The 9,896-nt window shown below is 44.1% G+C and overlaps 1 protein-coding gene across 1 annotated transcript; it reads right to left on the bottom strand.

Moving 5' to 3' along the window:
- Window positions 1-666: 666 nt before the first annotated feature.
- Window positions 667-7,272, bottom strand: CPOX (coproporphyrinogen oxidase; the record flags this gene model as incomplete). Its single annotated transcript, XM_079549440.1, has 7 exons — window positions 667-754; window positions 1,679-1,783; window positions 3,106-3,324; window positions 5,570-5,711; window positions 6,027-6,137; window positions 6,639-6,785; window positions 6,864-7,272. 7 exons carry the CDS (start codon window positions 7,270-7,272, stop codon window positions 667-669), a joined length of 1,221 nt encoding a protein of 406 aa, XP_079405566.1.
- Window positions 7,273-9,896: the final 2,624 nt, after the last annotated feature.

Here is a 9,896-nt window from a genome sequence, read left to right as displayed (position 1 = left end):
TTCCTGATAAGGAATGGGCAGAGAGGAAGTGCTGGTGTGGTTGATCGCAGGTGAGAGAGAACTAGTGAGAGCAGCACTCAAGAGCTTCTCTTTAAAGCATACAGCCAACGCTTGCACCCAGCAGGCACCACTGGGACCCTAACCCAGTTTCCACTGTTCTCCACCTCCAGATGAAACATGGTGCTGTCTTTTTCACAGGTTCATGAACGTGAATTCAAAGACTTAAAATCATACCAAATATTCACTTTATTCTTAAAAATATTTCTAGAATTTCCCAACATTGTTCTCAAGTAAGCAGTGCCATCTAGGCACAGATAGTGCTTTAATTCCACTGGGGGAACGCTTCACAGTAGTTTAACATTTTGCAATCACAAATCAGTTGAAGAAGTTCATAAGCATGCACACTAGCCCTGGGAGGGTATCACCAGTCCTTCACAAGGCAACATCAACAAAGGATGACAACATCAGCTGATCACTCTTAAAGAAAGAGGTCACATATTTGCAAGTTAAAACAAGACTACAGCATCATCATTAAGGCACCAGGTAAGAGTAGAAATAGCTATACTAAGACGCCGTGCAGCAGCAGTTCAGAGGAGCTGGCTTGCAGGCTTTCCTCTTCTTCTGTAATGGCTCAGTATAAGCAATCCACCTTCTTCACAATCCACATCAGTGCACCCAGTCCTTGGGATTGCGGAGAACCTCTAGAATTTCAGCTTCCTTTGAGCTCTCTGGAGGTGTGTTCATGTATTCCCACCTGCAGAGAAAAGGGAAACGCATTCAGACTGCCCTGCTGCCTGCAGTTGCCTCTCCTAAGGATGCAAAGCTACAGGCCAAATAACTAAACATCGCTAGGTGCAATTTGGCGTTGTTCTAAAATAGTGCACAGAGAGGAAATACCCACATTGAGAGACTGAGTTAACTTTTACTGCCCAGGTAAGATTGTGGTGTATTAACAGTTCTATGAAAAAGCCATCTCAGAACTAGCAAGCAGCATATTAAGATTAATAACAATGAACAAAAACATCCTTATGCCACTGTATGAGCCAGCAGCACACCTGCATCTCGGATATACAGCTTCTGTTGTCTGATCCTTATCCCCAGCTCAGAAAGGACAAAGAAAACTGGGTAGAGAAAAGTAGCAAATGTGACAAAAAGTGTGGAACAGCTATCATGTAAAGTGCCCTTTAAAAAAGGGCACTTATCAGCTCAGAAGGTAGATAAGTAACAACAGAAGTCTATGAAATAAGAGCTGTTACAGAGAAAACAAGAAGAAAATCTGAAGAGTCAAACAATCATTGACTGCAAGTAGAAAACAGGCACTTTTTCAAACAACACACAGTTTAAGTGTAAAACTCCTTGCCACAGGCTTGTCAAGAGTGCCAGAAGTTCACGTGCTTTTCAAAGAGCTACTACAAAAACACCCAGAGAGGAAGCAGGGGAAATCTATCAAGAGGCACTAAGTAAGCATTAAAAAAAGTAACTAAACCATATATTACTGGTGAATGAGTGAGCGTAGCAGAACAGACAAGGACCCACATATATTTAGCCACTTCTTGTATCAGGCATGAACCAACCAGTGTTAAGAGACTAGACACCAAAACAGACCATTGATTTAATCCTATGAAGTGTTTTAGTAAGAAGAGTGCCTACCTGTAACTCCATACAACTATTCCCTTACCTTGCAGTCAATGGCAGAGACATAAGAATGCTCTCAATTCTTGATCCTGGTGTTAACAGGCCAAATTTTGTACCTCTGTCATAAACCAAGTTGAACTCTACGTATCTATGGGGAGCGAAGATGCAGCAAAAGAACAATTATTATCAGAAGTGGATTTTGCTTTCTTCAGATAGCAGACATCAAACAAAAACAGGTTTTCAACCATACTGAGTGTCAGAATGAACCCCACTTTGAAGCCAATTGTTCAGCATACAAACAGAGCAGTGACAATTCTGCAGGGTTTACCTCAACAACCAGTATGGAGGTATTAGTACCTAAGAGACAAATGGAAAGAGAGGGACCCTTACTATCTGCAGAAATAGAGAGCTTTGACTAGCCCAATAATCTGCAGGCTGGTTCAGTGCAATAAGCAGGCTGAGCTAGTCCTGGATGCAGCTTGAAGCAGCTACTTCCCCTTATAATCTTACCAGGTTTGCCAAATTCCATTCACAGAATGGATCCTGAAAGCCCAATGCCCCAATAAACAGTTCCACCAAATTAAGCAGATGTGCTTATTTGGGGGTAACTGTTGCAAGCCTGTGATTGAAACTTCAATGTTTATGCCATCTTCATGCCATGTTTACAGGCTTCTTTGGAGAAAAGGCAGCAAACAAATACTTCCTATTTCTGCACAGAGCACATATATGATTTCTCCATATGCTCAGACTGGACAGAGAGAAGAGTACTGACTGATAAACTTAAGCTTTTGCAGCATTAATGGTCCTTCATTGTAATGCACATCTTCAAAAGTCTTTTAAGTTCCAGTGACTTTCTGCCACAACAGAAAAACAAAACCCCTTTTTGTTCCTTTGCAAAGAGTTCATGGCATACTCATTTCAGTGAAAAAAAAAATATCAGACTAAGTATGTATGTAAGTAACTGAAAGTACTGTTGGGTACAGTAATTTGGTGCCTTCCTGGGGCTTAGCTTCATTACTGAATAGTAAGCATGACTCCCTTACCCTTATGCTCCTCATGTGACAGGGCATATCACTGGTCTGCCAAAGGTGGGATTCAGGACACTGTGCACATGTGCACCCCTTTGCTTGTTACTAAATGCAGCAGCTTCTCTTGTTTTATAAAGCAATCTGAGAGAAACAGCAGCATTTTGTACGAGTTGCTTATGCTGTTGCAACATGGGAGAGCAAGAGGTACAGACGAGGGTGTGCTAGTACCTTTTCTAGCATCTCCCCAGCAAGCTAGCATTGAACATCAAGAATTGTTCTGTACACAGAAACGCTGCAACTCTGAAGTGAACTTACCCCATGCCATGACAGGGTCTAAAATGCACTTCAGTTCATAAGCCCTGTGACCATGAAGAACTAGCTCATTTTATTCTAACCAGTCTCATCCACCTCCTGTGTATTCTTTTGCTCCTTTGATACTCACCGTCCTCTCCGAAGCTGCTGCCACAGTTTCTCCTCTGGTGTGTAGGAGTCATGGCAGTGCTTCTTTACAATGGGAACATAAGAAGGCACTACAGCTTTGGCACAGCTCTGTACAAACTGGAATACTTCCTCCTTGGAAGGAGAGTCCATGTCATCAAAGAATATGCCTCCAATCCCTCTTCGCTCATCACGGTGCTTGATATAGAAGTAGTCATCACACCTAGATGGGGCAGCAGACATTTATTAATAGGACCCACAAAAAAAAACCCTTATCTGCTACCTGGCACAGGACAGCACTAGCGAAATAGCGATGGGAAGTCAGTTCTTATAGTGCCACGTGCCTTACTGTTGCACTGACTGTTACAAGCAGTACTGTACAGCCCCATGCAGAATGCAATTACTGAAAGCTCTGATTAAATGGGCATCGCAAAGCTGTGGCCACTGAACGTATAACAGTCAGTGACCATGGAAACGTTTTCATGTGTAGCCCTCTAACAGTCATCTAATCCATATTCTCTACCTATGAGGAGGAGCTCACCCTAACAAATCTTTCTAGATTTCATTCCCTGAAATGTATACAGATCCCAGACTATCTGTACTACTTTCAGACAAATCTGAAATAAACCAGTAAGCTTAAAAATAATCTCTTTATTCTTTTTGCTATTACTGTGAGAAAATTGACTTCCTGCATCAAAATTAAAAAATAAAAATTAAAAAAAAAAAAAAATCAGCAAACCCAAGACAGGATAAAAAGGCCACTGTCAATAACAGGGAAGGAAAAAAAAAAAAAGTGAGGCAGCCTTCCTTGAAAAAAAACTTTATAACAGTTTAAGTTTGGAAGATGGAGTCATTCTAGCACTGGCTATTCGCAGCTCACTGTCAAGTTTATGAATATGTGCGGCTTATACTATAATGAGGAGGAAATTAATCCATTTTGTATTCATTGGGAGGGTATAGGTATGCAATTACTGTAAGTCAGCTGATTCACTGTATCCACATCCAACTTGCTTAGGCAACTGTGTCCTGCAAGTCTTCACCTAGGGGCAGAAATGGAAGGGAAGCAGAACCCAACAAGAAGGAAATCCTGTCTTCCTTTAGGACTAGCACACCATACATGTGTCCATCCACAGTTACTGTTAACAAGCAGTATAATTGGCACAGCCACAGAGGAAGGGAAATAGATAACCTAAGTTGCTTTTTTTTCACTCACTGAGATGATCAGCTTTTTTATTTTATAGCAGCAGGAAGAGTTTGGAAAAAAAGGCTGCTTTAAAGCTGGATCAAGAAGGCAATGTGGCAAACGTAACAAGACCTTTTCTGGTTGAGAAAAGATGGAAAAAAGGCAATACAAATTCGTAGAAGCACAGAGGGGATTCGCAGTCCTCCAGCAATGAGAACAACATGCCCCTACACAGCTGCTGCTTACAACAAATGCACATGCTGGGATAGGGAAAACCGCCTTTGTCCACTGGACACAATGGACAAATGTCCTCCTTTGAGCTGCCCCTCAGACTAAGAACAGACATCCATCTCTCTGTTCTCCAGCTGCTGGTGTTGCTTGCCTCCTTATCCTGCAAACAACATGACCATTACGGTAGGCATTCTGAACCAGCACGCAAAAAATCCATCAGACAGTCTGTAATCTTAAAATGTTAAGGTGTGCTCCTGGATTAACTGGTTCACACCCAAACTGCAACACCCACGTTATCTCCAGTCCTCAGACAAGACCTCGTAGGTGACAAAAAGCTAACCGTCCTTTCTGGATACCATAGGTTGCAGCAGATAGGATTATCAGAGACAGAGCAGCAAGCACCCACTGAACAGCAGAAGGATCCTGTCAACTACATCTCTCAGCTCAAGAAGAACATTCAAAGTTCGCATCTTTAGAGAATACGCTGTTGAACACTATGTGAACGTATCACTGGGAACAAAACTAAGCACCAAAATCATGAAGCTTCTACATTAAGGAGAAGCTCCTTTAACAACACTGCAAAAAAAAAAAAAAAAAAAGGAAGAAAGAAGGATAATGAAAGACATGATGAATGAAGAATAACTTCAGTGGAATTTAGACATGCACATTTACCATGAGTTCACTGTAAGCAGAAAAAGTGCAAGTCCACAGTCCACAGGCCTCTGAGGCAAAAATCTCATCCTAGTTTGACACCAGAGGACAAAAAGAACATTTAAGATGCCTAATGAGGTCTGTGGCTTACAAAATCTGTAGTCAGCTTATTTTTTTATTCAGTTCACAGATCTCAGCTTCAGTTCTCTCAGGCTTCTGTAAATAAGGGACTGCTTCAAACTACATTTTGTTCCAGAGTACGTATCCGCTGATTTTCACTAGGATCTGCTGACACCAGAAGGCAGAAGAGAACCTACTGTTCTTAGAATACACTTAATTGGCAATTTCTAACGCTGCTTTTTGCTCTCACAAAATTTGGAATCTGAGTACATCTCTCACATACCATTTCTTATACTTGGGATACAACTTCCGATCATGCTTGTCACAAACTTCTTTCAGAGTCTTGTGGAAATGTACAGCATCTTCTTCATTCAAGTAAGTTGGAGTGAGGTCCGTTCCACCACCAAACCACCACTGTTTAGTTCCTATAGGAGAGAAGCAAGCAACAACATCAAAAAAAAAAAAAAAAAACAACAAAGAAACACAAACCAAAAAGCCCACCTTCCAAACAGAAATACATTGCTAGTGCTTCACCAAGAACAACTATTTGTACAACACAAAATAAATCATTATTCCTTTCTTCTATTAAACTCTAGGAAGCGGTGCTACTCAACAGGCTCTTGCCGCAGCTGGGAAAAAAAGTCCTCTGGTTCTTAACCTCTTAGCCTAGCCATGTCGTCACAATTCCTTCATACAGACTGGTACACGTCAAGTGTTTTGCACTGACTTCTAGTTCTTACCGTCGGCTTCCTCAATTTCAAAGTATCTGTAGTTGAAGTGCATGGTTGGAACATGAGGATTCTTTGGATGAATAACGGAGCTTACACCCATGGCACAGAAAGGCAGTTTTCCTAGGTAAAAAGATGCACAGAAAGAAAATCTAGAGTTTTTCAAATAACTTCATTTATTACCTTTTAAGGAACATTGCTATCTATCTTAGTTTTCAAGCTGTCATTCGGCTACATGCAAATTTCACAATAATAATTACTATGTGTGAAATTTGCTTCTCATCCACGTATTTTTTACGTGCCTCATTAAAAGCCTTTTTCTACATTTGTCCTAAAATGCAAAAAGGGGATAATTACAGAATTGTTAACGTTGGAAAAGCCCTCTCACATCACCTAGTCCAACTGTCAATCCGTGCCCACTAAAACATCTCTCTCAGTGCCACATCTATACGGCTCTTGAACACCTCCAGGGACTGTCACTCCAACATCTCCGTGGGCAACCTGTGTCAGTGCCTTACCACTCTTTCTGAGAAGACCTTTCTCCTAACATCCAGCCTGAATCTCCTCTGAAATAATATATCGGAGCACCCTTCTTCCCTCCCTCCCCCCTCGCGGTCCCCTTACCATCCTCGGTGGCCTTCAGGGCCTTCCCCCTACTCCTCATTTGCCGCGCCGCCTCCTCGGACAGCTGTCCGAACACCACCGACACGTTCACGCCCGCCTTCTCGAAGACCTCTCCGTCCTGTAGCACGCAGCTGATGCCTCCTCCGCCTGCCAACGCCGCACCGGGTCACCGAGGGCCGGGAGCCCCCCGCGCCCCGCCGCCCCCGGCCGCCCCGTGCCCCGCACCTTCCTTCCTCTCCCAGGTGTCCACGGCGAAAGAGGCGCCGGGGTCCAGCGCCGCCAGAGCGCGGCACACCTCGGCCTGAGTCTCCATGATGAGCAGTTCCATGCGGCTCCCCAGCTCCCGCCGCCGCCGCCGCAGCTCCCGCAGCCCGCTCACCGGCGGCGCCATGAATCGCCGTCGTACCTCCTCCTCCTCGTCCTCCTCCTCCTCGGCCGCCGCCATGGAGGCCCGCCGCCGCCACAGCCCTAGCCCCAGCCCGCCCAGCGCCCCCGCCGCCGCCACAGCCCAGCGCCGCCCGCCTCGGACCGCGGGGACCCCCGGCGGCGCGGAGCCCAGCCAGCGGCGGGACGCGGCGCACAGGGCGGGCGGGGCGCGGGCGGCCCCGCGGAGCAGCTGCGCGGCTGCCGCCATGACGGGCACCAGCGGCGCTCTGCCACTGACAGCGGTGGGGCGGGATCCCAGCAGAAAGGGCAGGGCGGGGCGGAGCAGATAGAGCTCAATAACGTCCTCTTTTTTTCTTTTTTCCTTTTTTTTTTAATACGACCCCCAAAGCACAACCGTTTTCTTGTTTCTTCTGTGTCTTATTTCACTCGTTAGAATTCTTTATAGGACGAGAGGTGATTCCTCTCGTGCTGGGGAAGACATGAGGAAACGTTTCTTTTCAGACTTCTTTTCAGGGCACAGCACAGGGAGGTGGTGGAGTCCCTCCCCCCGTCCCTGGAGGTGTTCAAGAGCCGTGTAGATGCGGCACTGAGAGACTCGGTTAGTGGGCATGGTGGGGATAGGCCGACAGCTGGAATAGGTGATCTGAGAGATCTTTTCCAACCTTAATGATTCAGAGTTCTGTGAGGTCAAATTGCGATGTCTATGTTACTAGTCATGCGCGGCAGTCGGCATGGTATGAAGGCAGGAGCCAACTTGTCTCTCACGTAAAACATTTCTCTGTGGTAGGATCGTCACCACGGCTGCAGAGCATCTGTGGTGTGAGTCAAGACTTTAGCAGGTTCAGGCATGGAGAAGATGTGTCTGTGTGCTGCATAGCTGCTTTTCATGCTCACTGCTGGTCTTGTAAACGCCTGGCCAACTTGTGGAAAAGTTGCTTAGAGCAGTCAGAATGCTTCCCAGAGATCTCAGAGGATATGTGCTTACACTTTCCTTTCAATCACTGAAGCTGAAGTACCATTTTGTTGATTATTATTATTTTTTCTTCTACAAGAGCCATTCTGAAAGTATTGCCTCCTATTTCATTATGTCAGCCCATGCTGTCAGGGGCAGACGGTGGTATGGCAGCAGAGGTTGAACCTTCCCACCAATGTTCCCTTACATGTTTTTGCTGTGCGACAGATGGCAGCAGAGGGGCAGTCTGACAGAATGACATCTGACATAGGAGTGCAGATGAAGCAAGGGTGTGGAATTGAATTCCTCCACCTGGAAAAAAAGCCCCCACTGACCATCAGTGATACTTGATGAACATTTTTGGAGATAAAACAATGAATGTGAGCACAGTGAGGCAGTGGGCAGTATGTTTCAGCACTGGTGACAGCAACAGTGGTCACTTCCACAAGTGGAGACTTTGACAAATGCTGTATTCTTGTTCACTGCTGGTGAAAATGCACAGCTAATCGTAGTGCCAGTTTTGAAAAACACTATTTTCTATCCAAGAATTTTCTCTGTCAAATACTGTTATTGTGCTCCTTGTATCTGTTGTAGTTTCCATGGAAATAAATAGGAGATACTGTTTTCAGTGTGTCCCGCATAATAAGAGTGATAAGAGGTGTGGTTATCATAGAGCCAGATGTGGAAAGGCTACAAGTAGCACCAATTTACAGTTCCAAGTTTGATTTTCATTCATTCATTCATTCATTCATTCATTCATTTTTTTGCCAGTATCGGCACTGTGTCTATTAAACTGATTTTCTCTTTTTCTCAGCTGCTCTGAAATGAGCTACGTCAACCATGAGACAGTACAATGAAGGACAGCCACAATGACCAAAGGCTTTAGCAAACAAGTAAAGCCACAGTTTTCCTCAAACCAACATGTGAGTGACAACTGTGGGTACTGTGTTGAACTGAGCTGTGAGAGTTTTCTTTCAAATCAAGAAGCAGATTTACTAGTATTTTATAAATTATGCATATTATTGACAGAGGGCCCACATCAGAATTATCCTGAGAAAAGTAACAGCTGTGTTGAAGGCCTGATCCTGTAAGATTTATATGATAGCATGTGACAATTCCTGGTAACACTGAGTTACTGTTATTTAAGGAGTGTTTTACACCAGTAGTATCCAAGAGGAGATCACCCTTGCCTTTGTGATGTCCTTAACATGAATTGGGGCTTCATTATCTGCTTCTCTTCATTGTCTGAATTTGGGTTTGAATAAGGGTGTAAAGTGATAACATTCACTCAAAGGCTTAGGCCATTTTTAATTTGATTCTGTTCTTTGGCAGCAGAGGATGCTGTGAAGCTGCTGAAGCTCTGCAAGTAAGAAGGAAAAGAGACCTCTGGATTCAAATCTTTTCTGCCACCAGCTGTAGAGGACAGGATCCTTTCAAGATTCCAGAATGAACCAGGAGACATGAACCACTAGCAGCAGGAGTGAAGGAAGTGCACTTTGCAGTAGAGATCTGAGGCTGAGGGAGGACACTACGACCTCATGGGCTGTGGTAAGATTGCTTAGTTCAGACACACTAAGCAGCTCTTTGCACCATTCTTTATCCATAGAGGGCTGTGATACCTCACTTTCTTCTTGAATTACTTTCAGTGGATTTACTTAAACATTTTCATGATAACCAGTGTGTATAATGTCCACTTCATGCTGTGGTAAAGCTCTGTTCTTTTAGTGGGATTCTTAAACATGACTATATTAGAAAAAAAAGAAAAAAAGAAAAAAAGAATGCTGATGCCAAAATAAAAGAAATATAAAATGCATTCATGCTTATGAGAATTTCACTGATGTTTGTATTGGAAGTTGAGTACAAACTTTGATACCATACGGTAATTCAGGCTGGGCAGGGCCACTTGATGTTTCTAGTCC

The sequence above is a fragment of the Tetrao urogallus genome (assembly GCF_951394365.1).
Source record: "Tetrao urogallus genome assembly, chromosome: 1".
Lineage (NCBI taxonomy): Eukaryota > Metazoa > Chordata > Aves > Galliformes > Phasianidae > Tetrao > Tetrao urogallus.
This window is presented reverse-complemented; position numbering and strand designations above follow the sequence as displayed.